Below are 27,168 nucleotides of genomic sequence, written 5' to 3'. Positions count from 1 at the left end.
AACTTTACTGTATCTTAATTCTGATAATGTTCCCTAAGAGATGATTTTCTGGGTTACGTGGCCTGAGAATAAGTTAGACGTGGGAAGAGAAGGGCCAAATTACGGCTGGAAGAATTTTTAAATTGGATGAAATTGTAGCTTTTAGAAGCATAGCAGAAATCTGAAGAATTCAAGAAGCAAATTACGTAGAATTAACTCTTAGGGCTTTTAGGTTGCTATTTTAGCAGGAAGAAACAAGGTTGAATTAGATGCATTATAGAAGGATACAGAAATGGACTGGGTCAAGAGACCTTTTTCAAAGCTACTGGCAAACTTAATGGCAAATCCAAATGTCAGGCTGGTGCTGTGTATAGCTGCAGGTATGGAGGTTTGTGGTATGAACAGGAAAAAAATCTGATTCCTGACTTTTCAAATGTTTCTGTCACAGGAGAAGCAGGATCAAGTCACATGGTGGCATTTCTGTCCACCATCTTGTTTACCATGCCGGGCAGGTCAGCATCTAGTGAGCACCTGCAGATTGCACTCAGGTGCATAATAAGTAAGCTGGGGCCTCTGCTCCAGGAAACTCATGGTCTGTTGAGGGTGGGTGGCTTCTCAGACTTTTTTTGTACCTTTCTAATGAAAACCTCTGTTTAGTCTTTAGCAGAAAAGGCCAAATGAGTCAGAGCATCCCAGAAACGAATTGCTGGGGTAGTGAGGAGCTGGCTTTGAAAGCATTTGTGAGGATCCTGGGCTTATTACCCATAGAGGAAGGTGGGGGCAGACACCGTAATCACGTGTGGGGAGCCCCAGGCATGGGCACCAACCACAATCCATCAGACATTCTGTAGGGCTCAGTCAGCAAGCCCTACCCATTTTTCTCTTTACCTGCAATGGACAGAACTTGAAAAGAGGTTTTCTGATGGAATTCTAAATAAATAGGAAGAAATGAAATTTAGCAATTCAAGAACTATGTACTGGGCATCTATTTAGGGCCATGATTTGTGTTAGATGCTATAAAGATACAAAGATGAATCTGGCATTGTGTGTGCACACGTATATATTGACACTGATCTCAGGGAATGGAGAGGAATCAAAGCTTCATCCAGTCATCAAGCCGCATCAGGGAGTTCTAGACACAGCTATTCTAGACCTGAGGCAGATACAGCCCCTGCCCTTGCACAGCTTTGGCCAGGGGATTAGACATGTAAATGAGCAGTCAGGATCCCACGGGGGCAAAGGCAGCAATGAGAGGTGGAAACAGAGGGTGCCTGAGAGCATAGGTCATGGCCTGCGTATAAATAGCTGCCATGTGAGGCAAAGTCCTAAGTGCCTGAGAATGAGTGAAGCTTGTGTGAAATGCTGGGGAGGAGCTGAAGAGGGAGTGATTTGTTTCCCTGGGATGGTAGGGAGTAGGGAGGACCAGTGAGGTTTCCATGGTAAAGGAGGTCAAATATGTGTGTGCGGGGGGAGAGGGGTACTCCGAGTATATAGGGGAGAGGCTGAGAAAGGGCGGTGTACAAATTACAGTGCAACCCAGGGGCATTATGTCCACAAAGATGGCTGTGTATGTGCACACGTGTACATGTGCATGATAACACTGGACAGTGGTTTGGGGCCAGATGTTTTCGATTTCAATCAATCAGTAATTGCAACCCCCTGAATGCTTTTGAGCAAGGAAATGATATGATCTGATTTGTCTGGAAAGATCCCTCTGGGAGTAGTATGTAGAATGAGTGAAAGAGGAAAAAGACGGGAGGAAATGAGGTCAGTAAAAGAGCTGTGGCAATGATCTGAGCAGTCAGAGGCAGCACGGACAGATAACCTCGGTAATTCGGGCTACCATTTATTGGGTGTCTGAGTTGGGCCAGAGTCATCACCTCAAATCCTCCCCACAATCCGGCAATACAGAAACTACCTCCACTTGCTGAGGAAGACACTAAAGCTCAAACAGGGACAGGTGACTGGGCCCCATGACTAAGAAGCTGGATTCAAACTCAGATCCATCTGACCCAAAGTCTGTGCTCCTTTTTACTGCCTCACACTCTTTCCTGGTGAAGAAGGGACTTGCTTGAGAGATATGAGGAAAAAATATATTCAGAGCAGAGTTTAGTGCTTAGGAGTCAGACAGAGTTCTGTCCAGGTCCTGGAATGGTCACATTCTAGCTGTGTGACCTTGGACATGTGATTTAATCCCTAGCCTCAGTTTCTCATCTGTGAAATGGAGGGGAAATGAATGTCTCCCTCATAGGTTTGCTGAGATGAGGAAATCATGTCTCCTGCAAACCACTTAGCTGCATCCTGACCCCGAACAGGAGCTCAGGAGATGTTGGTTACAGGTCACTAGAATTTGGTAAGGGAGGCACTGATGATAACTGGGGCTTCTAGCTTGTGACTGACCTAGGATAATACTTAGAACATGGATAGAAGAGTGGCTTTGGGTGGAAGTGGGGGTGAGATGGATGTGGGGGTTTCAGTGAATCTGGGCATCCTGAGTTATGGGCCGGAGTTCCTGTGGGGACATCCAGCAGACAACTGGAAGTCTGGGTCTGGAGTTCAAGAACAAGGTCAGAGTTAGAACACGAGCCATAGATTTGAGGGTCTTTGGCACAGTGGTGATAGTTGCAATCGGAGAAGTGGACGAGATGGCTCAGAGTGAGAAGAAAAATCAGAAAGCCAAAGACAGTACCTTCAGGGAGGTGTGTATTTCAGGATTGAGAGAGGAAAAAGAACCCTTGGAAATAAGACCTGTAGGAGTGCTGAGGAAGGGAGGAGAAGAACCCAGAGAGGGTGGTGCCATCAGAGCCAGGGAGAAAGGGGCTTCCAGGAGAGGGCCGGTTAGCAGTGTCAGTCCCACAGACAAACGTTTCCATAGGGTCTTATACTACATGTTAAGGAGATCACTGGTGAACTTCAAGAGAATGTTGAGGGGAGGATAAAAGGCAGATTTCAGAGGGTTGCGGAATGAGTGGGAAGTGAGGAAGTAGAGTGCGCCCAGTGTAGAGAATTCTTCCCAGTATTAGCAATGAAGGAGAGGAAAGAAATCAGGAGCAGAGTTGAACAAAGTTTTTTCTTTTTTTCCTTTCCTTTTTCTTTTTCTGGGGAATAGAGAAAACTTAAGTAAGATACCAGGCTCGGCCGGGCGCGGTGGCTCACACCTGTAATCCCAGCACTTTGGGAGGCCAAGGCAGGTGGATCACGAGGTCAAAAGATCAAGACCATCCTGGTCAACATGGTGAAACCCCGTCTCTACTAAAAATACAAAAAAATTAGCTGGGTGTGGTGGCGCGTGCCTGTAATCCCAGCTACTCGGGAGGCTGAGGCAGGAGAATTGCCTGAACCCAGGAGGCGGAGGTTGCGGTGAGCCGAGATCGCGCCATTGCACTCCAGTGCAATGTAACAAGAGTGAAACTCCGTCTCAAAAAAAAAGATACCAGGCTCTTTTTGCCATGGAAGATGAGGGTGGAAGTTGGTGCCAGGATGCATCAACTTCAGTGGCTGATAGTCATGTGGTGACAGTGCCCCATTAGGAGGCAGCAGCTTCTCACCGCATAGCAAGACCCTCCAGGAGCTTGGTGAGATCCCAAAGCAGTGAAAGACGGCTTCTCCTGGGTCAGCAGGCCCAACTCATATTTTAAGTTTGTGAAGGCCTATGCTTTGCCACCACGTTACTAGATCTTGAAAGTTGTGAGCACTTAGAAGGCTACCTACTGGGCATGTTCATATTCTACAAGAAAGCATTCTGTGTGTTTTGTGCTCCTCAGACACTTTCAGTCACCCTCTCACATGCCAACGAGGTTTTTTTGTATAACAAACATAATTCTCAGTGGTGAGACACTAATGGCCTCAGTGCCACTGGACATCTGAGAAGGCTCATCAGGGCTGCTGAGGAACAGGGATCAGGCTATCTGAGGGTGCTCTGAGGCCAGGGAGGGGGGCTCTGGCTCCACACACTCCCAAATGGCCTCCCGAAGGGCTTGTGCTCTTTGGCAAAAACTAAAAACCAAAAAACAAAAAAAACAGGGGCTAAGATGCAGAGTCTGAAAGAATGGTGCATGAATGTGGGAGAAGCCCAAGGTCACTTCAGCTCAGTAAGTGGCCACTACAACTCAAGTGCTGGCTGAGGACAAGTTTTAAGCAGCCCCTAAGTGGCCAGGTGTGTATGGCCTTTGTTGAGCCTCATCCTCTGTGACTGCCTTTCCCAAGCTGTCTCCACCCACAGCCTCTCCTGAGTTCCAGCTCTGCTGAGCCTTGCGCTGCTCCCTGAATTTAGCATGGGCTTGCACATATGTGAGCTTTAGCTAAAAGCCCAACTCACCTTCAGTGCATTCCTGACATTCACATTGCACACACTCCTACAACCCCTATCTTTTTTTCTATTTTTTCTTTTTTTGAGATAGAGTCTCACTGTATCGCCCAGGCTGGAGTGCAGTGGTGAGATCTCGGCTTACTGCAACCTCTGCCTCCTGGGTTCAAGCAATTCTCTGCCTCAGCCTTCCAGGTAGCTGGGATTACAAGTGCCCACCACCATGCCCGGCTAATTTTTTTGTATTTTCAATAGAGACAGAGTTTCACCATCTTGGCCAGATTGTTCTTGAACTCCTGACCCAGTGATCCACCAGCCTTGGCCTTCCAAAGTGCTGGGATTACAGGCATGAGCCACCACGCCTGGCCCAACTCCTATCTTTCAAGAGGGAATCACTTGTTCCCTCACCTGTGCTCCCTGAGAACTTAGCCAAGAACATCTGTAACAGCCCTTTGGGGTGGATGTGTTCCCCTCTCTGGACGACGAACCTCTCAGGACCAGGATGGTGGCTTCTGCCAACTCTGTATTTCTATCACCTGGCCTGGTTGGTGTCTGGTATAAGTGTGCACAAAGGGAATCGAGGTGAACTTCTCTTTTTAAAAGGAAACACAGGCAGTTGTTGAGAGACAGAGGCAGGGACTGTTGGATTACTGAGGAACAGAAACTCCCTATTGCTCCCCTGGGGCCCCACGTTACCTACCTTCAAAACATCTCCAGTGTGAAAGCTCAGCTCATCCTCACCTGAGGCAGTAAAATCAAACTTGGCGACAGCTTCCATGCTGTAATGTGAAGCTGGAAGAGAAATAATGTGGTCATTGTGCCTCTTTGCCAGGAGGAGGACAGCAGAGCCGATGGTGCTTCCTGGCACTCAGCAGTTCCTAGCAGAGTGGGCAGATGGATGTCTCCAGGCTGGAGAGCAAGGCTCGGTGCACAAGGGCTTGTGTTTGCAGGAAGAGCTGCTGGAATCTTCAGGATCTGGGTCCTGGGATCATTCTCTGAATCCCCAGAGAGCAGGAGCAGGAAATGAAGGCCAGCCGCAGCCTTTCCCTTCTCCTTTCATCTCCTGGCCTGACACCACTTCTGGGGGCATCTCTGTTTGCAGCTGATAAGGAGGGAAGGCTTGCTATCATCTGTAACTTGAGGCCCAAGGGGCTGGAAAGACTATTCTGTAAACACTGTCCCAAGGCTGTCCCTTGCCAGCTATATTTAACCAGGCAGTGTTAATTAGACAGATGCCATTTCCTCTCTTACATCTGAATCATTTAAGAGAATTAGACAGCATTGGCCAGTGGGGAACTCAGCTTCCTTCTGCATGGGTTGAGAGTAGAAAGCATTTTTTGGTCTTCGAGTTGGGAGACTCAATTGGTCAGATTACTTATTTTATGATTATATTATAAATCAAGTATATTTTGGAAATTTTGATTTTAATATTTTTTAATTGAGTTAAAATAGTGGCCCCCTTCTCATAATGCATGAGACCCATGTAAAGATAAATGAGTCAGCCTATGTGATACATTGAGTATGAACTAGAGTTGTGCTTTAGGAGACAGTGGGGATGTAATGGCAAGAGAGCTGGCGTCAATCCCAATTTTGTTGGTAGATAGCTCTACACTCTCAGGCAAGTAATTAAACCCTTCGAGTCTCTGTTTCTTCATTTATAAAATGCTGATCAGAATATTCAATTAATAACGTTGTAAGGTTAAAAGAAATTATAGATGCAGACTGGGCATGGTGGCTCACGCCTGTAATCCCAGCACTTTGGGAGGCTGAGGCAGGCGGATCACCTGAGATCAGGAGTTCGAGACCAGCCTGGTCAACATGGAGAAATCCCAACTCTACTAAAAATACAAAAATTAGCTGGGGGCAGTGGCACATGCCTGTAATCCCAGCTATTCAGGAGGCTGAGGCAGGAGAATCACTTGAACCTGGGAGGTGGAGGTTGCGGTGAGCCAGGATGGCACCACTGCACTCTAGCCTGGGCAACAGAGCAAGAGTTCATCTAAAAAAAAAAAATGCAAAGTATTATATAAGATAAAGCTAAATGATATTTATGTTTTCAAATAATTTTATGGAATGAATAAAAATTCATACCCCAGCAAAGGTAGCCTGACCAAAATCAGCACGAGTTTTCTTCTGTTCCTCCCATATCTTGTGAACTTATCTCATTGAAATTGAAGACCTAATCTCCATGACTATCAAATACTGTGATTCTCTGCGAAGACAGCTTACTGTCAGGACAATCTTGAAAGCTGTTATTTTGTTGTTGATCAAAATTTCCCTAAATCTCAAACCCTTTAGATTAGAAAATAAATACCCTCAAACCTAACAGTCTTTCAGTGACCAGTCAACTGGGACCATAGTTGTCCTCTCAGTGGGAATTCCTACCCAAGTAAGTGAGATTTGGGTTAATGAGGAAGGTGGCTGCCAGTGAGAGGGTGAAACGCCAGGAGATCAGAGGATTAAAGCCAACTGCAACAGGGTGATAGCAAGGGGCTCGTTTCTCTGACTCTCCACAATTGCTCCGTCTTTTGCAGATAATTTATAGAGGTGAATATTACCCATTCAAAGGTAGATGTTAAGCAAAAAGTAGTCCTGGAGTCAAAGTAAAAGTTAACTCTCTGAGCTTTATCACCAGACAAAACGTACTTCCAACAAAACCACCACAAATACACTTTGTGTACACTTTCTTCTAGATCCATCTATCGAAGGCAAATCAAAATTGTTGTGACCTAGGATGACCCACTCAGCAGGAAGGAGTATTCTGCCCTCCTCAGTTAATGCTAAATGCCTTTGCTGATTTGATTCACCCCATCACTTTGGCACGCAAGGCTTCTTCTAATTAAGGCTTTGACTCTAGTTTGCAGAGAGACATGGCTTCTGCGGGTCATCCTGATGGTATCAACAGTAGACAGTGGTCGCCTCGGGGGATCAAGTGTCAGGTGAATGGTCCTGAAGACCAAGATCCCATTTCTATGCAAATTCACCTTAATAAGCAGGATGGAGACAAGAGAAGGGCAAATGCTAAACATATTAGAAAGTTACATAAATTAGAAATGGAAAAAACATCCAAGGTAAGCTCTAGATATGACCTTGATTTGGGGAAGATCTTTCCAACGTTATGTGTAACTCAGCTCAGGCTTGGGCGCTGGGGCCAGGCTGGCTGCAAAGCACTTCAGTGAGCAGTGAGAAGGCCGAGGCAGAAGTAAAATTGCTTCTGAATAGTCGCGCTTTTCTCTGCCTTCCCCCAGGAGGCGGGTGGTATGGCAAAGCCTACGGACACAGGCATGTCACAGGGCTCCCCAGCTTATAATATTAATCCTGGCTCAAAAAACCCAATTAAACAGGCCCACTCTTCATAAAATTGCTTTGAAAAAAAATTGTTTGCTCCCATTTCCATTTGCGAGATGAAATCTGCTTGGCTGCTGTTTGCTCAGAGTGGGGTGGGGTATGTTCTCTTTTTGTTTAAGCCACAGGGCTTCAAAAACTCTTCCCTTGAAGCACTCCTCATAGCAGAGAATGGTAAATATGCCACCCTTGGGTGTCGGTCTTCTGTTTGATCATTAAAATGCATGGAAATGTATATCTCATTCCCCTATAACCATTAGCATTAATTTTGAAAAGTTTAAAAATTACCACCAGAGCCAACATGGCGAAACCTCATCTCTACTAAAAATACAAAACTTAGCCAGGCGTGATGTTGGGCACCTATAATCCCAGCTACTCGGGAAGCTGGGGCAAGAGAATCACTTCAACCCAGGAGGCGGAGGTTGCAGTGAGCCGAGATTGTGCCATTGCACTCCAGCCTGGGTGACAAGAGTGAAACTCCGTCTCAAAAAAAAAAAAAAAAAAAATTACCACTAGGGAAAAAGGAAACTGAACTAATATAGTTTATTCAGTATTTATCCATTTGTTTTATGATCTGTACCTGCCACCACTACATACTGCACTGGAGAAACAAGAAAAAAATATGATTGAGATAAAAACTGGGTAGCAATAATTCAGAGACAGTTGTGGGGGGCAGCGTACAACAGCCTGAATTCAAGAATGCAACGAAGCCTTTTTGCTGCTGTTTTCAATTTCAGTGCTTGTCACTTCTTGGGACTCCTCAGCTGGGTGTGGTGGCTCATACCTGTAATCCCAGCACTTTGGGAGGCCAAGGTGGGCAGATCATGAGGTCAAGAGATCGAGACCATCATGGCCAACATAGTGAAACCCTGTCTTTACTAAAAATACAAAAATTAGCCAGGCATGGTGGTGGGCGCCTGTAGTCCCAGCTACTCAGAAGGCTGAGGCAGAAGAATCCCTTGAACCTGGGAGGCAGAGGTTGCAGTGAGCCGAGATCATGCCACTTTACCACCTGGTGACAGAGCGAGACTCCATTTAAAAAGAAAGAAAGAAAAGAGAGACCCTTCTTCAGAGAACCTCACAGATGGATTAAATGTGCTTTCCCTGCCAGTGATGGGCTTTAAAACTGGCTGAAATGCTACCTGCCATACAGTGTGAGAAGCTGCATCCTCCAAGGGCAGCCAAGCCACCTGCAGCAGCAGCACCCCCAGCCCCCGCCCACCAAGCCCGCTGAAGATGACGCCATTTGTAGGGCCTCACTGCTAGCTCTGCTTCTTACCAGCCCTCTGCACCTCTCTCGCTCACCCCTGTAAGAGCTGTCATGCAATAGCCAGTAGCAGCATGCAGTACGGATCTGCTTTACTAGAGGGTAATGCCACACAGGACTGCCCTGAACATTATTTTTTTCTGCCCTTGCATTTCCATGTGAGCTTCTTTTACCACCAAAAAATCCTAAAAAATATTCAGGCTCTATACCAGGAATGCTTGTCTACTTCTAAAATACAGCCACCACAGTGGATGAAAACAAAGGCCATGTGGCAGCTCTTCAAAATAACCTCCATTTGAAACCCAGATGATAAGTGGATTTGTTCAGAAACACGTCTATACCATCAAAATGGTACCCGGCAAGAAACTTCTTGATCAAATTCAGCTCCTTCTAAGTTGGCTATATGAATAGCAAAGGTTTCCATTTTATGTATCTCTTACAAAGAGCAATTACATAACACCACAAAGCCATGGGAAGATTCAGGCTCAGGACCCAGTGAGAGAAGGAGACAGGTCCTAAATTGCTATCACTTCCTATTTTCCTGGGGTGAATTCTAATTTGAATTCTTGCCCCAGTTTACGTTGTAATTTAGATAAGATAATACCTTAAAATTTTTTTAAAAGACAGAGAAACATTGCTTTTACAAGTATTGCTTGTCACATATTTATCAGGACATCAGCAACAAAATTAATTAATTAATTAACTAATTTATTAATCTTTTAGAGACAAGGTTTTCCTCTGCTGACCAGGCTGGTGTGCAGTGGTGTGATCATAGCTCACTGCAGCCTTGAACTCGTTGGCTCACAGGATTCTCCCACCTCAGCCTCCTGAGTAGCTGGGACCACAGATGTGTGCCATCGTGCCTGGCTAATTTGTGTGTGTGTATGTGTGGTAGACATGGGGGTCTTACTGTGTTGTCCAGGCTGGTCTTGAACTCCTGGGCTCAAGTGATCCTCCTGCCTCAGCTTCCTGAAGTGCTGGGATTACAGGCATGAGCCACCATGACCAGCCAACAGACAATTTTTATTGGCAAATCTTGTATATGAAATGAAGTAAGAGAATAGTGAGACGAGTTTATACTTTAGGACTTTGGCTTCAGTTACCGAGAGGAGCTTGATGAAAAATGTAAAATTATACCAACTACTCAACATCACACAATGCAAAGCCAGAATCCGCAGGCTTGCTGTTTAACAGGTAAAGCCGTTCTTGGAGACAATAAAGAAGAGTGAGTGCTTCCTCCCCCAGTCGAATTGACAAGGTCAGCCCAATCACTCTTCAGAAGTGGGAAACCTTATACTGCCAGGAAAAAATGATTATAGTTAAGCCTCACTCTGTACAATAGGTATATTCTAGAAAAGTGATAATGAATAGAGTATTTGTAAATGGAATCATATTAGCATGTATCATGGAGGCTCACTCTATAAAGGAACCCTGTGGTAAATTGCTTTATAAAATGAAAGGAAAATTTGTTATGCAAATAACTACCTTTTAATTTATCTGTTTTAAAATCCGGGTTTTCATGCATTGAGTCTTAAAACAGAGCACACCTGTCTATCCCCTCCCGCTGTGCACACTGTGGGCCAAATAAATTTGTTTCGCCTCTTCTGAACTGCTCAAGCACTTAAAAAACAAAAAACAAAACGCTCTCATATTGATACAGAACATTCCACCCTGGAGTAAAGACCTGGAGTTGTCAAACTTTTTCTGTACAGAGCCAGGGAGTAAATATTTTTGGCTTTGTGGGCCATCCCGTCTCTGTCACAGTGACTCGGCCATGCTTTTGTAGCCAGGAAAGCAGGCTTAGATGATGGTAAATGAATGGGCATAGCAGGGTTCCCACAAAACTTTATTTGTGGACACTGAGATTTGAATTTCACAGCATTTTTCCATGACAGGAAGTATTATTATTCTCTTGATACTTTTTTTTAACCATGTAAAGATATAAATTAGCTCAAGGTCAAAAACACATGATGGGCTGAATTTGGTCCCCCTTGGCTGTAGTTTGTCAGACCCTGATATATACATTTGTATCTACATCCTATCTCCCCCTAATAGTTTATAAACTTCTTGAGGGGAAGAGCTGCAGCTTAGTGGACAGAATATGGGCCTAGTAGCAGATGAACCTGGATTTGAATCCCAAATATGCCATTTACTTCCTGAGTGTCCTCTTTCACTATCCATGGCATTGGAGTCACCAGCACTTCGTGGGGTTGTTTTGTATTAATGTGTAGACTCTGACACACAGGAGGTGTCCAAGAAATGGCAGTCATTGTGATTTTTTTTCCTTAGATTCTCTACAATGCCTAGCCTGGGCTTAGCAGGCAGCTAGGAAATGTTTGTTGAGTGAATGAAGACATGCAAACGACCTGTCCTCAGCATTACTCGGGTTGATTTCCTCAGGGAAGGGGCAGGAGACAGAAGGAACCATTTAAAAGAATCAATTAACTTCCCACTCAAAGGTGCCCACTAAAAGGATCAATTAACTTCTCACTTGAAGCAAACTCAGCCAGAGATTGTGAAACACACCTACACTAAGAGGTCTGATTTATTTAAAATCCAATAGAGGGCAATGGTGCACCCCAAACCATCAATGCAATCTCATAACTTTTCTTTGCATCTTTGAGTCCCTGTAACCTTTATCTAGACAGGTTCGGTGAATGTCTTCATTGTCTCTCATGAGTTTTAAGGCACATAAACTTGAACATTTCAAAGACTCTCAAACCTTTAAGATACAGAACTGCTGAGATGCCAAAGAATTCATGGTCATCGTCTCCTGCACATTGTCTGATGCTTAAATTCCTTAGGAGCAGCCTGGAGAGGTGGTTCCCATTCCTCTCCAGTCCACTGGTCCCTCGCTCCTGCTTTCGTTCTAGGCTAACGACCCTGTATTGAGACCCCTACTGTGTGTTTTTCTTTGCTCTGCATCTTACATCTGTGTTTGGGGCCTTTCTGCCTCAGTTTACACCTCTTATTGGGCACTGGACATGGGAACAGGAAACTGAGAAAGGTTACATATGACCCTTCTTGAAAATTTGTAAGCATAGAATGGACAACTACCTTACAGCTTGCCTATGGGCCACTGCTTAAATATTCTTCTAGAGACCCAAACCAATCTATTTGGAAGACAAAGTGGGAAAGTGAAAAAGAAAAGAGGCCGGGCGCGGTGGCTCACACCTTTAATCCCAGCACTTTGGAAGGCCGAGGCGGGTGGAACACGAGGTCAAGACATCAAGACCATTCTGGTCAACATGGTGAAACCCCGTCTCTACCAAAAATACAAAAAATTAGCTGGGCATGGTGGTGCGTGCCTGGAGCTACTCAGCTACCCAGGAGGCTGAGGCAGGAGAATTGCCTGAACCCAGGAGGTGGAGGTTGTGGTGAGCCGAGATCACGCCACTGCACTCCAGCCTGGGTAACAAGAGTGAAACTCCATCTCAAAAAAAAAAAAAAAGAAAAAAGAAAAGAAAAGAAAAAAAAAGGCTGGGCCTCATCAAGAGACCAAGGACTGACCTTTCCCCATTTTGGGCTCTCAGAAGACAAAATTTTTGCTTCATTCTAAACCAGCAGACACCCTGCTTACAGAATGCCTCTTAATCAGCTGGTCACGTTGGAAATGTTACTCTTTGCTCTTCTTACTGAATGTCTAACAAGGCTTACATATTCCTTTATTGTGCCTGCTCTTCAATCACTTCTAACTCATCTTCTGGAGCCTTTCAAATAGACTCTCTCATTGTTTTCTGGTAGGGTCTTGCTTCTGGTTTTCTCTGGAGACGCGGCTCTATGGCTAGGTGCAGAGGGTGGCATGGGAGCTGGAATCATGGCAGCTACAACCAACTCATGCAGAGCCTCCTGGGTCCCCCACCAGTCCTTCACCACATAAAGTTTGCAGGTAGACATGAACTGGGGGGTGGCCCGTCAGGGTCCTCTGCTTTATTTATTTATTTTGAGATGAAGTTTCGCCCTGTCACCCAGGCTGCAGTACAGTGGTATGATCTCAGCTCACTGCAACCTCCACCTCCTGGGTTCAAGCGATTCTCCTGCCTCAGCCTCCCAAGTAGCTGGGAATACAGGTGCAGGCCACCATTCTCAGCTAATTTTTATATTTTTAGTAGAGACAGGGTTTTGCCATGTTGGCCAGGCTGGTCTTGAACTTCTGACCTCAGGTGATCCGCCTGCCTTGGTCTCCCAGAGGATCCTTTGCTTTAGAAGATTTACAGCCCATAGTTCCTCTGCCTAATTGGACCTCCCAAGTCAAAGATGCAGGGCAATTTCTTCTCGGGTTCGAGATCTCAGGAGAACAAACAGCCTTCTGAACAGGACCTGGTCTGTTTGCATAGGTGATCCCTCCAAGAGGTATAAACATTTCTGACTATTGCATCCAAAGATAGTAAAGACATGTAAAATATTCCCCCAGCAAACCATTTCTGACTAGTTGGCTGAGATCTTAGTGTCTTCTAAAAGGCTCCATTTTAGGTGACTTTGCACATACAGGGCATTTTTGTTTTTCTCTTTTCCCCGGGTGACTCATTATTTTGGCCCCCAAGCCCCAGGAAGCATAAATCCCTGAGCATGAGCGGCAGGGGTGAACACACGGAAAACTGGAGGGGGCCCTCTGCAGCTTGTCCGAAAAGAATAATTTGTCAGCGGACGAGCAGCTGATGCGAGTCTTGGAGACCACGAGGATGGCTATGAACAGAAGCCCCAGGCGCTCCCCACTCCCATCCATTCCTGTCCTATGTGCAGGTGTATTCCCCGAATAACAATTCATCATCTAGCTGCTTCACTTCTGCTGAAAACCGCCGACAGAGCTGTCTCCCATGACAGGTGACTAACGGGCAGCTGGTTCTTGAGTGAGATACCAAGGCGTGGGCAGGGGAGGTAGGCTGTTCTGTCTTCCCTGTCTGGGAAGGGCCTCAGGGTCAGCCCACAGTCACCCTCTGTGAGGGTGGATCTACCTGCCCTTGTGTTCTAACGCCTCTCTCTACCAGAGCCCCTCTCGCAGACCCTTGGCTGGTTTCTTGGGGTTTCTACCCGACATGTGATCCCCAGCCCTGCCTGGAACCCCATGGCCTTGCTTTGTGATTTCCCCCTCGTTTCCAAATGGGAACCATCTCCCCCTTAGAAGGTTCTAGGTTTGGGAGCCAAATAAATACGGTATTTTTCAGACGTATGGACACACTTTACAGAACTGGAAAGCCCCTCTAAATCCCTTAGATCCCTATTTAATCAAATTGCTGTTCTGCAGGTCCCTGTCTGTCACTGTGGATTATGGAGATTTCATTGGTCTCAAGGATGTTTTTCTCTTTTTTAATTAGCTCCTTTCTTTCCTGCTTAAGATTTTTTGGGTTTTGGAGGGAGGGGTAAGAAGGGGAGGGAAGCAGAGAAGGAAGAAGACAAGTCAGGAGACTGTCACCACGCGGGGCCTGTTCCCTCCCCTGCCTGTAACTTGGGTGATGATCAAGGCAGAGCCAGCCACTTTTCCTTCTTTTTTTTTTTTTGCGATGGAGTTTCACCCTTGTTACCCAGGCTGGAGTGCAATGGTGTGATCTCGGCTCACCGCAACCTCCGCCTCCTGGGTTCAGGCAATTCTCCTGCCTCAGCCTTCTGAGTAGCTGGGATTACAGGCATGAGCCACCATGCCCAGCTAATATTTTGTATTTTTAGTAGAGACAGGGTTTCACCATGTTGACTAAGATGGTCTCGATCTCTTGACCTCGTGATCTACCCGCCTCGACCTCCCAAAGTGCTGAGCGTGAGCCACCGCGCCCGGCCCCACTTTTCCTTCTTACGCTTGTTTATTACCTTGCTCTTCTTTAATCAACACCAACACCAGCCTGGCTTATGTAATCTAACCTTGTTTTAGTGCAAGACACATCACATAAAGTCTCGTTTGTCCTCAAACTTGCTGTAAGAAAAGTGTCTTTCTCTTTAAGTATAATGTACGCACCCTGCTAAACTCCAGCACATTTGATTTTTCCCTAATTTGCCCCTCTCCGCAAGGCGAGGCTTGCTGCCACAGTAGGAGGTTTACTACGGGACTTACGTATCAGACAGACCTGGCTTCAAACTTCAGGTTCTACTGCTTACTTCGTAGCTGGAGAACCTTAGCTTAACTTCTCTGTGCCTGAGTTTCTTCACCAGAAATGCAGATAATAATCCTTAGCCCCCAGTGTTGCAGGGAAGAGGAGGTAGAATGCTTGGTTCAACTACTTAGTGGCTCTTTCTTCAAAGCATTTTTGCATTCTGGTTCTCTAGCACCCTTTCTTGTAGAGACTAATTCAAAAGTGTTTTTACAAATTGTAAGGCCACCAAGTGTATACTAGTTTTCAGCCTCTCAAACACCTATGTTTCCTTACTTTCCCTGGGCAGGCTCTGGCTTCTCTCCACTGCCTGTGGAGTCCTCGTTGCAGTGTCATCAGAAGATATAACACTAATCAAGACCCTTCAGTGAGCAAAGAGAGAAGACAGCATGAACCAAAGGGAAGAACCCTTGGCTTCTACACCTTGCCACCCATGCAGAGGCCATCACTGTGATGCTACCTTTAAACAGGAAGCACCAGGACAGCCGTGGAGGGGACACACACCACCCAGACTTTGCCAACGTCTAGAAACACGAACCAGCTGAGAATAAGTTACCATGGATTGATACAGTCTCTCAGGTGTCAAGGACTTTACAAACGGTTGCTCCTTGCAACATTTATTATGGTTATTATTACCATGTTTTGCATTTTATAGGTTGGAAATGGAGGCAAGAGATTTGAGTACACGTCTGTTGGTGCCTAAGACTGTGTGTCCTTCTCACTTTGCTGCTCTGCCTCTCCTGGTATGAGCAACATAACCTAAGCGCTGCTGCTTGCTCAGGATGACTCCTCAGAGCTTAGGCCCTCTTAACCTTCCTGGGTGCCTGTCCTCTAGCCAAAAAATGGACAAGAGCTATTTTCACATATCCAAGAAATTCAAGCCCATTACTTCTTGGTCAAGGAGGTAAAGACTGCAATCAACCCGGCTGACTTCAGACCAAGCAATCATGTGCTTTAAGGCAATTGCAGAAATGGAAACAATCTCAGCTAATAGACTTAGGAACTGTCGCTCTTTTCCCTTCCTTCTGGCGGTTCCCCTCACCTCCGTCTCTCTTTCTTCCTCTCTCTCTTTCTCTCTTCCTCTGTCTCATTTGCCACAGTTCTCTCCCCTTTCCCATCATCAGCTTTCTCCACAATATATTCTGCTCCTTCCAAGTTCTTTTCTTTCTCCTCGAAACATTAATAACTTACCGTGAATCCGGTTAGAGAAAGTGTATCTCATGTAACCTCCACTTTTAATTCTCCAACACTTTTTTTATTAAAATGACACCATGAAAACATCACTCCAAAACAACATAAATAAGGCAAAAAGAGCCCACTAACCTCACTGGAGACGCCACTTTGAGCCTCGCTCTGCTGCTAGACTGATACTGTTTCCTCATTTTATTCCTGTTGTTTCCTAGAGCAAGAACAATTGTCTACAGAAACACCTCGAATCCTGCTGTCAAAACCCAAACGTAAGTGAAGCATTAAAAATACTGCCCCCCTCCCGATCAGAAATCATTTAATGAACCCCATCAGAAGGGTGGAGGGTGGGGTAGGGGTGGCAGGGGCAGATGAGAATGGTAGTTGAGAGAGAGAGAGACAGACAGACAGACAGACAGACAGACAGACAGACGTTTTACATCCAGGCTTCATTTTCTTTCACTTCCCATTTTCTATTCACATCATGATTTCCCCAGAATATATCACCAGGATTTTATGGTGCCCTCATGTTCTCTTTTCTCCCTCTTCCCTTCTGTTCATTTCATGTTTGTTTTTATTGATTTTGGCTCTGAAAGCACGGCTTATTTATCATGGATTTGAAAGCCTCCCTCTTCCTGCTCTCTTTTCACCTGGCTGTGATTTTGTTCACAAATGCTGCAAATATGCTCAGCGCCCCCCTCCTTCTCCTCACCGCCTGTGCCCTGGGCTACCTTAATTCTCATCAGGGCAAAGCACAGAAGTGTCCGCAGAGGACAGCATGACCACAATAACTTTAATCTTGTTGTCACTTTTACTTAACGTTCTTAAGCCCTCATTTGTTGTTGGAATGCTGGTCATTTTTTCAGCTCACTGATCTCAAAGTTTGCAAAAATGATCATTTACCCATAGAGAAACTTACCTTGGTTCATTCGATAAGTCTATCCCAGAAAAGTGGGAGGGCATGGCATTTTTACAAGTAAAGGGACTAAAATAATGCCAGTAAAAGGGATAATATGGCAAATTCCTTTCATCAAGTGAATGATAATATTCTTTTTTTTTTTTTTTTGAGATGGAGTTTCGCTCGTTACCCAGGCTAGAGTGCAATGGCGCGATCTTGGCTCACCGCAACCTTCACCTCCTGGGTTCAGGCAATTCTCCTGTCTCAGCCTCCTGAGTAGCTGGGATTACAGGCACGCGCCACCATGCCCAGCTAATTTTTTTGTGTGTGTGTTTTTAGTAGAGATGGGGTTTCACCATGTTGACCAGGATGGTCTCGATCTCTTGACCTCATGATCCACCTGCCTTGGCCTCCCAAAGTGCTGGGATTACAGGTGTGAGCCACCACACCCGGCCCCGATGATATTCTTGTTTTTGGGAAATTTAGTTCTTCCTAATTTGAGTTTGGTTCAACTAAGGAACACCTATTTTTCTTGTTTAAAATAGTTTTCGTTCTTTTTACTTGCCAGTTTTGATTAAATAGTGCCCCTATCCTAGATTCTCAAAGTTGGAAGTGGTCCTAATTCATTGAGATGATAGAGAATGGGCATGGGGGAGGCCTGGGATTGGAAAGAGTGGGCTGACAGCTTGGTAAATTGCTTATGTTGAACCAAAAGCTCTTTCAGCTTGAATTCTGCACTAAGAATCACAAGAAAGAATGAGAAAGAAAGAAAGGAAGAAAGAAAGAGAGACAGAGGGAGGGAGGGAGGAAGAGAGAGAGAAAGAAAGAGAAAGAGAGAGAGTAAGAGAGGAAGGAAGGAAGGAAGGAAGGAAGGAAGGAAGGAAGGAGAAAGAAAGAGAAAATGAGAATTACAAATCCCAAATTCTCATTTCTGAGTTTAAACAACCCCAGGGTGCTTGACCACCCTCCACATGACAAGGTTCCAACTCCTTGATCTCCTGGTCATTTTCCTCAGGTCTCCTCTCAGTTATTCAATATCTTTCTCAAAATACATCATCTAGAATTGAGCCCAATATTCAGGATGGGTCTGAGCTGGGCTGAGTAGAAAAGGATGATTTAATCACTTGATATGTACACGAGGGTTTTGTAATTATGTTACATTGTTGGCTGGTTTTCTGCTTTGTTTTGTTTGAGATAGGGTCTTGTTCTTTTGCCCAGGCTGCTGTTCAGTGGCGTGAGCACGGCTCACTGTAGCCTTGACCTCCGGGGCTTTAGGCATCCTCCTGCCTCAGCTTCCTGAGTTGTTGGGACTGCAGTTGTGTGCCACCAAGCCCAGTGGCTGTTTGGGAATTAAGCGACAACAACTACCACAAAAGCCAGGTGTTTTCCTACGTGAAGACAGTCAAGCTGGACCTCTCCACCTCGGCAGGGTTTCCCGGAACCAAAATGCAGGGCTTCATGTTTAACCTTTCTGACTTTCACCTTGTTTCTGTTCTCTCCCTCTGGCCACTTTCTCAGCCTGCTGCAGTTGTTCAGGCCTGGATGTGTACTGCTAACCCTCTGGTTATATCTTTCAACTCTTCTTTCCTAAGTGAACTTCGCGCCTTTTTTGTCTTTGTTTTGCAATAAGTGGAACGTGGACTTTTGGGTCAGGTAGGGCTGGGTTCAAATCTTGGCTTCTTCATTCACGCAAGTTGGTTATTCTTGAACTCAGTTTCTCTACCTAAAGACCTCCTCCAGGTTGTCACTGACCCCTTTCATCAATACGCTGAGTATCAGCTTCAAAACTACCCAATTAAGTAGTTATCCTTCGGCCTGTCTGTCCTCATTCTGCTCTCTAGGGTGTCATGCAAAGCCTGGCTGAAATCAAGTTGTGCTGCGCCTGTGGCCCTTTCCTTACATGTCACGCTAATAACCCCGCAGGAAAAAGAAATACACCGTAACAGGGTCAACTCTTCCTTCAGGGCCATATCTGGGGAGACACCAAGTGGAAGAAACTCATCTTTTCTTTTTTTGTGTGTGAGATGGAGTTTCGCTCTTGTTATCCAGGCTGGAGTGCAATGGCGTGATCTTGGCTCACCGCAACCTCTGCCTCCTGGGTTCAGGCAATTCTCCTGTCTCAGCCTCCTGAGTAGCTGGGATTACAGGCACGTGCCACCGTGCCCAGCTAATTTTTGTATTTTTTTTTTTTTAGTAGAGACAGGGTTTTACCAATGTTGACCAGGATGGTCTCGATCTCTTGACCTCGTGATCCACCCGCCTCAGCCTCCCAAAGTGCTGGGATTACAGGCTTGAGCCACCGCGCCCAGCCCGAAACTTGTCTTTTCACTCACTGTCTCTCTTCAGCATTTGCTTTTCCACCTTCCCCGACATCTTTTGTAAGCCACAGACTCTTCTTTTGTGAGGCTGCTGTCACCTTACCTACTGTGTTCCTGTTCCTCCTGCACCCTATCCTCCTTGCTTGACGGAGCAAAGACCCTTGTGTGTTGAAGCTTTTGACACACAACTTTTTTTTTTTTTTTTTTGAGATGGGGTCTCACTGTGTTGCTCAGGCTGAAGTGCAGCCTTGGCTCACCGAAACCTTCACCTCCCAGGCTCAAGAGATTCTCCTGCCTCAGCCTCCTGAGGAGCTGGGATTACAGGCGCCTGCCACGAGGCCCGGCTAATTTTTGTATTTTTAGTAGAGATGGGGTTTCACCATGTTGGCCAGGCTGGTCTTGAACTCCTGACCTCTAATGATCTACCCACCTTGGCCTCCCAAAGTGCTAGAATTATAGGCATGAGCCACCGTGCCTGGCCTTGACACATGACTTTCTGAGGGTCATTTTCCCATTTAGAATTTGTCAATGTCACATTTGTCACATGACCTCCCAGATCAACTCAAGTCTCTCTTGTCATTTCAGGCTTTCAGCAATCTCTTCCCATCCTGTCTGTCAAAATTAACTCTAGAAAATCACCTGCACCATGCAAATATGCTTACGTAAATGGCTGCCCATTGTTCTCTAAGGAACCCATCGACATCTTTGTCTCTGCACTGCTCTTCCTTCTGCCACTGAACTCATATTGCTATGTACAGTCATGCAGGTTGTTCACTGCACAAAGGCCTCAGGCTGAGGTTGTAGCAGGGGCTGAAATTTGGCCAGTGTCCTTGTCAAGCTGAGTCCGGGTATGCGGCTGCATCTGTCTCGAACTAGCACATTTTTCTTACTTAAAAGCACTGGGGCTAATTTCAACTGCTCTTTTAAAGTGTTACTCAGGGCCTGTCCCCCTCATACCCCATGGTCTCATTTTCTCTTATTCTTCTGAGGGACTTGACGTATCTGCCCTGCCTTGCTCAGTGCTGCCACCAGGCGGGTAAGGAGGGCAAGCACATGGGCCTTGGATAGGCCGTCAGTGTTCACATCCTTCTCTACCACTAGCTTTCTGGGTGACCCTTAGCAAGTTGTTTAACATCTCTGAGCCTCAGTTTCCTCATTTTAAAAACAGGCATGATAATAGTGCCTGCCTCATAATGTTCTTGGGAAGAACGTGTGGAATATCCATCTAATCCGCTTAGTATGGTGCCTGGCACATAGTAGACACTCAAAAATAGACTAAAAAAGTAGCTATTGTTACTTTTTTTTTTTGAGACAGGGTATCTTCTGTGGGCCCAGGCTAAAATGCAGTGACTCAGTCATGGCTCACTGCAGCCTCCAACTCCCAGGTTCAAGTGATTCTCCTGTCTCTGCCTCCCAAGTAGCTGGGCCTACAGATGCATTCCACCACACCCAGCTTTTTTTTTTTTTTTGTAGAGACAGGAGTCTCCCTATGTTGTCAAGGCTGGTCTCAAACTCTTGGCCTCAAGTGATCCTCCTGCCTCAGCCTCCCAAAATACTGGGATTATAGGCATGAGCCACTGTGCCTGGCCAGCTATTGTCACTTTTATGCATAGTCCTTAGTAGCTAACAAGCATTACAACTATTAAGATGTGTTGTGGCTCACAGTATGAATAAGAAAATATATACCTCACCAGGTAGGGTTGTTGGATAAAATACATAATGCCTAGCTAAAGTTAATTTTCAGATAAGTGGCCAGGCGCGGTGGCTCACGCCTGTAATCCCAGCACTTTGGGAGGCCAAGGTGGGTGGATCACGAGGTCAAGAGATCGAGACCATCCTGGTCAACATGGTGAAACCCCGTCTCTACTAAAAATACAAAAAATTAGCTGGGCATGGTGGTGCGTGCCTATAATCCCAGCTACTCAGGAGAATTGCCTGAACCCAGGAGGCGGAGGTTGCGGTGAGCTGAGATCGCGCCATTGCACTCCAGCCTGGGTAACAAGAGCGAAACTCCGTCTCAAAAAAAAAAATAATTTTTTTTTCAGATAAGCGACCAATAGCTGTTTTAGTATATGTATGTCCCAAATCTTTGCTTTCTCCACAGAAATCTCAAAGCAGTGGACTGAAACACTGTTATAAGTAATAGCAAGGACTCGCTGGAGCTTTTCACCCTTTAACCTCGAATTTCCCTGCTGCCCCTCAACTCATACAATGCCTGTTCCCCAAGATCACTTATATGAAAACTGGGGAGTGGGCTAGCCTTTGGGATAAGCAGTATGAAAGTCCTAGAATTATTATTATTTTTTTAGACAGAGTTTTGCTCTTGTTGCCCAGGCCGGAGTGCAATGGTGCAATCTCAGCTCACCGCAACCTCAGTCTCCCAGATTCAAGTGATTCTCCTGCCTCAGCCTCCCGAGTAGCTGGGATTACAGGCTTGTGCCACCATGCCCAGCTAATTTTGTATTTTCAGTAGAGATGGGGTTTCTCCATGTTGGTCAGGTTGGTCTTGAACTCCCAACCTCAGGTGATCCGCCTGCCTCGGCAGAATTAAGTCTAGACATTTTAGTGAAGGTTGTGGTTTGGAATAGAAGTACATAATCCCATATATCCTGTGAGCCACAAAATGTTGTACCTTCTGTGTCCTCTACCTTTCTTGTGTTATTTGCTGCTTTTAATATTGTGTGAGCCAAAAGGCATGCTTTTACCATTATATATTATGGAATACTGTGTGCTTTGATAAATAGGTTTTATATATTGAAACTTCTCTTCTTATAAGGGATTTTTTTTCTTGAAATTCATATTTGTGGTAAAGCAGAAATCTTCTAAACTCTTACATCTTCAGACATTTCTCTTGTGACTACTCTGCCATTTCACGTTGTTACTCTCAAATTCACCATCGACTTTCTCATGCCTAAAACTCATCAAATTTTTCCATGCTTGGCATCTGCACCACAGCAAAAAAATTCCTGGGCACCAGTCCCAGTGAATTATTACTAGTCCCATCATGTAGTCACCAGGTTGACATTTACTTGTACCACCCATGTATCTAGTCCTGATGACAAATAATCCTTGAATTGACTTGTTATACCCCATCCTTTCTTCATATGATTTGCACCATTCTAGAACCTTGTCTCTTCATGGAACCATTTCAGAGGAAGTTACAATACCACCAGCAGTACCAAATGTGGTTCTGTTGTTTGGATGATCTTCTCTCTTTAATACCCTTTCATTTCAAGTCCTCCGTTACTGACTCCTTGCACGATTCTTCTCTCTCCTTCCTCCCTCTGTACTTCCAGGAAGTGGTATTTCTCCCCAGGTTCGTTTTCAGATTTTCCGCTGCTTAACTTTGCAAGGCAGTCTTGCCCACCTTCTCTCTCTCAGGAGGATCCATATGCTTTGTGTATTTGTTCAACAAATGTTTCCTGAGCCCACTCTGTGCCAAGCCCTATGCAGAGCATGAAGATCCAGTGTGGACTAGACAGCCCATCTTAAGACCTCAGACAGTTCAGTCTTGTAGGAAAGAAAACAAGTCAGCCAAACCAGTGAGATCAGTGTGATAAAGGAACCAAACCTCAAGTGGTTCAAGAACCCAAGGGGCAGGCTCCTAATCTAGCCTAGGATGGACATAGGTGCAGGAGGGGTTAGTGGAAGCTTCCCACATGAGGTGACAATTGAACTGAGTCTTGCAGACAAGTAGCTAGGCAGAGTAGAGAGCTCATATGTGACACACAGGGAGGATGGTGTTTGCAAGTAGGAGCTGGGCACTCGACTGGTTCAATCATGGACTGGCAGGAAATGGGACCAGTGGTTGGACTGGGGGAAGATCACAGAAGACATTGAAAGCATGCCAAGGACTCTGGACTCCACACCAAGGATGATGGGAAGTCATTGGAAATTTAATAACATTTGCATTCAGGAATGTTTAATCAGATGGCAGTATGAAGGATTGGAGGGCAGGTGAAGTGAAGATGGAGAAAGCATTGCAGTAGTCTTGGCTAGTGATGGCGAGGGCCCGAACAACAGTGAGAGATCAGGCTCTTTCTTTTGACATTGGGTCTGTGCACACATTTTATCTCCATAGTAAGTGCTTTATACATTATCTCATTGAAAGCATGCAAGAATCTGAAAATAAGAACTGCTCTTGTGTCCAGCTGACAGATGAGGAAAGTGAGGCTCAAAGCAGTTAAATAATTGCCCAAGTTCATATATATCAAAAAATGGGGGAGCCAGGATTCTAACTTGGCCAGTGCACTTAACCACTATTCTCCCTTGCCTTAACGCAAGGGAATCACTGTGCATTATGACCAGCTGGAAGGGGATAAAAGACAGAAAAGAGTCTGGAATGGTGTTATCCAACAGAAATAGAATGCAACTTACAAATGCCAGCCACATATGCCATTTTAAATATTTTGGTGGCACATTAAAAAGGAAAAAGAAATTATTTTTAATAACTTACTTAATGCAATATGTCCCAAATATTATTATTTTAATGTGAAATTAATATAAAATATGATTGAGATACTTTGCATTATTTTTTTCCAAACCAAGCCTTTGAAATCTGGTGTGTATTTTACACTTACAGCACATTTCAATTTGGGCTAGCCACATTTGAAGTACTAGCGACAGCATAGGTCTAGAATGACTCTTGGGTTCCTGCTGGGGGCGTTAGGGTAGATGTTGGTAGCATTTTCTGAGATAAGGAAATATAGAAAGAGGAAGTAATTAGAGAGGAGTCTGAAACACTTGTCAATGATCTAGGTTGGATATGGAGGTACAGAACTCAATAAAAAAGTCTGGGTAGAGCTATAAATTTGGGTGCAATTCCAATATAGATAGTTGTTAAAACCCCAAGTAAGAAGGAATTCAGCCAGAGAGACTATGTATCAGGACTGGGCCTTGGAGACAGCAGGAAGGGATGGGACACCTTGCTCAGGTGGGGGAGTTCATTTGTTCAGCAGGAGAGGAATCGCCCCTTTGAATGGGAAGGAAGGAGAACAAGGTGAGTGTGGATGCAGAAGGTAAGTCTGTAAAGGGAAAGAGGATGGGGAGAAGCAGGAAGTAGGTGGTTTTCTACCATAATGTCGGCAGGGGTTCTCAGCTCATTCTATTTTCTTCTCTTCCACAGAAAAGGGAGTGCTAGCTACACAAAATCTACACAAAGAGGCAAACAAAATGTAAATATTTGTCTAGCCAGGGACTAAAGCCAAGCTCATTCCCTCTTTGCGTTCTCTCTCTCTCTCTTTCTTTCTTTTTTTTTTTTTTTTTTGAGACGGAGTTTCGCTCTTGTTACCCAGGCTGGAGTGCAATGGCGCAATCTCGGCTCACCGCAACCTCCACATCCTGGGTTCAGGCAATTCTCCTGCCTCAGCCTCCTGAGTAGCTGGGATTACAGGCACGTGCCACCGTGCCCAGCTAATTTTTTTTTGTATTTTTAGTAGAAACGGGGTTTCACCATGTTGACCAGGAAGGTCTCGATCTCTTGACCTCGTGATTCACCCGCCTCAGCCTCCCAAAGTGCTGGGATTACAGGCTTGAGCCACCGCGCCCGGCCTCTCTCTCTTTCTCTCTCTCTCTCCCTTTCCCTCTTTTCCTCTCTCTCTCAGGAAATTGCAAAAATAGTACAGAGAGGTCCCCTGTACTCTTCACCCCACTTCTCCCAATGGGGACATCTTACATCACCATCAAAGCTAGGAAACTGATATTGCTGCAATACCCTAAATAGACTTCCATCTTCTCTTTTACCACTTCCTGTCAGGAAGTATCCTTAGTAAAAAGCATCAAAATTTGTGAGATGTAATGTTCAACCAGGTCAAGAGCTTTGTGTGTGCTGGGGAGGTTTTATCTCTGTAACTAAATGACATGCATAAAATACCACACCAAATGCTACCTAAATGCTCAGATAAAAAACGCTTTCTGGCCGGGCGCGGTGGCTCACGCCTATAATCCCAGCACTTTGGGAGGCCGAGGGTGGATCACGAGGTCAAAAGATCGAGACCATCCTGATCAACATGGTGAAACCCCGTCTCTACTAAAAATACAAAAAATTAGCTGGGCACGGTGGTGCGTGCCTGTAATCCCAGCTACTCAGGAGGCTGAGGCAGGAGAATTGCCTGAACCCAGGACCCTAGTTTGTGCCATTGCACTCCAGCCTGGGTAACAAGAGCGAAACTCCGTCTCAAAAAAAACAAAAACAAAACAAAACAAAACAAAAAAAGGCTTTCTTAGGACCACATATAATTTGTACCAATGGCATGTGATTAGACCAGGCTCTTCACTTTCTGCTTGGTTCTGTCTCATTATGGAGAACACAAAGATGAACAGACAGCTCTGCTGTTCCCATCAGCATCTATGATGAGGAATGTGTGACTCAAAGAGAGCAGCAATGTACCCAAGCCTGCATTACTGTACAACCCAGGTCTTGCTCACTTTAGAACTCAAGCTCGGTTTATGACATTACACTATCTCTTGGTAAGTGGCTACTTCATATCCCTGTCTACCCAGCAGAAAAACCAATGCATTAGGAGGAAATTAGTATTGAGATGGGTGACTCCATTCAGCTTTCAAGTGGGGAGTAGCCCATAGCACCTAACACAGGAGGCCCCTCCACACAGGCTAGGGATTTGATCAACCCAGCTTACTAAACAGACTTGAAGGAGTTGGGCACATTCCTTAAAAGCAGAATCAAGCAAAGAAAGCACCGAGAAATCTCTGTGCTTCAAGGAAACAAAAGCCAACAAGAGAAAATTAAGCCAACTTGAAGGGAACAGTGGCTATCCACCCACCTCTGCCAAGCTTGAACCAAGGTGCATAACCCATTTATTAGCGGAGACTGAGAGAAGTCCCAGTATTTTCACTTAAGTGGTAATTTAATGGGTAAACATGGAATGAATTTCTTTCTCCCTTGGAGATAAATGAGCTCTGGTTCTCAAAAAACAATATTTCTGGCAAGAGATCGAAGAAAAAAAAAAAAGGTGTTTCATCCATTAAGATTTGGAAAGCAAAGGAAATATGTGTATTTCTGGAATCTGGGTGAAAGGAGTTTGGCCTCGACAATTTCTAAGCAGCCAAAGGAGGAAAAGGGTAGCACGAAGAGGCAGGAACGTGGGTGGTCAGATGTCTTTAGGGAGAGTGATGTCTCTAATGACATTTCTCCCATCTGGGCTCCCTATTTATTTGTGGACCTGCCCCTTCCTACTTATATCTCCGCTTGTGGTATCCGTAGTACCAGTAAGAAAATAGTTTTGGTGAAATCCAGGAAGGCAGGCCTAAGAGCAATTTGTAGCTGTAAAGACAAACTATAGGATGAAGGAGACAGAAGGACAGGGCCCCTTTACCTTGTTGTAGCCATTGGGAAGGGGCCTCAGCCCTCAATTGGTGAGGCAGGGTAGCACACGTGGGATGGAGGAAAATAGCTGAAATCAACTTGGCCCTGTAAACGGCCATTATCAAGTAGTCAGAGGTGAGAAAAAAAAAAAAAAGGTCATGCCTTAGATCGATTGGGCCTGCATGGACCGGAGCTGAAATCCAGCCGTGAAATCAGTTTTGTCATTGACCTCTCCCGTGATGATACGATTTGACCATTTGTTTCGGGAAGAAATGATGCAGCCTGCATTTTGAAATCTGGGCAGATGCTTAAAAAGACCCTGATCTCCATTCAGACAACAGGAATGCCACCAGATGTGACTTAAACATGCTTCCTTCTCAGCTGTTTAAATGTGAGCTATTCCTCCCATCTCTAGTCCACTGCAAGGGACTGTTTTTCTCAGACTCTTTCAATCCCAGGGCTGAGA

At 45.3% G+C, this 27,168-nt stretch overlaps 1 protein-coding gene across 9 annotated transcripts in view; it reads right to left on the bottom strand.

Moving 5' to 3' along the window:
• The window catches only part of GRAP2 (GRB2 related adaptor protein 2), an 83,175-nt gene that overhangs the window by 22,151 nt on the left and 33,856 nt on the right, over positions 1-27,168 (bottom strand). For 8 of the 9 annotated variants that reach the window (XM_035266265.3, XM_054239129.2, XM_035266269.3 and 5 more), the window contains one exon: positions 4,986-5,077. The exons of the other annotated variant lie outside the window; for it this stretch is intronic. In XM_035266265.3, coding sequence (XP_035122156.1) covers positions 4,986-5,077 — 92 coding nt within the window. The remainder of the gene's footprint in view (positions 1-4,985; positions 5,078-27,168) is intronic. 9 annotated transcript variants of the gene reach the window in all.

This window comes from Callithrix jacchus, chromosome 1 (genome assembly GCF_049354715.1).
Source record: "Callithrix jacchus isolate 240 chromosome 1, calJac240_pri, whole genome shotgun sequence".
In the NCBI taxonomy this organism is placed as follows: domain Eukaryota; kingdom Metazoa; phylum Chordata; class Mammalia; order Primates; family Cebidae; genus Callithrix; species Callithrix jacchus.
The sequence above is the reverse complement of the archived record's forward strand: the minus strand, read 5'-3'. Positions and strand labels throughout refer to the sequence as shown.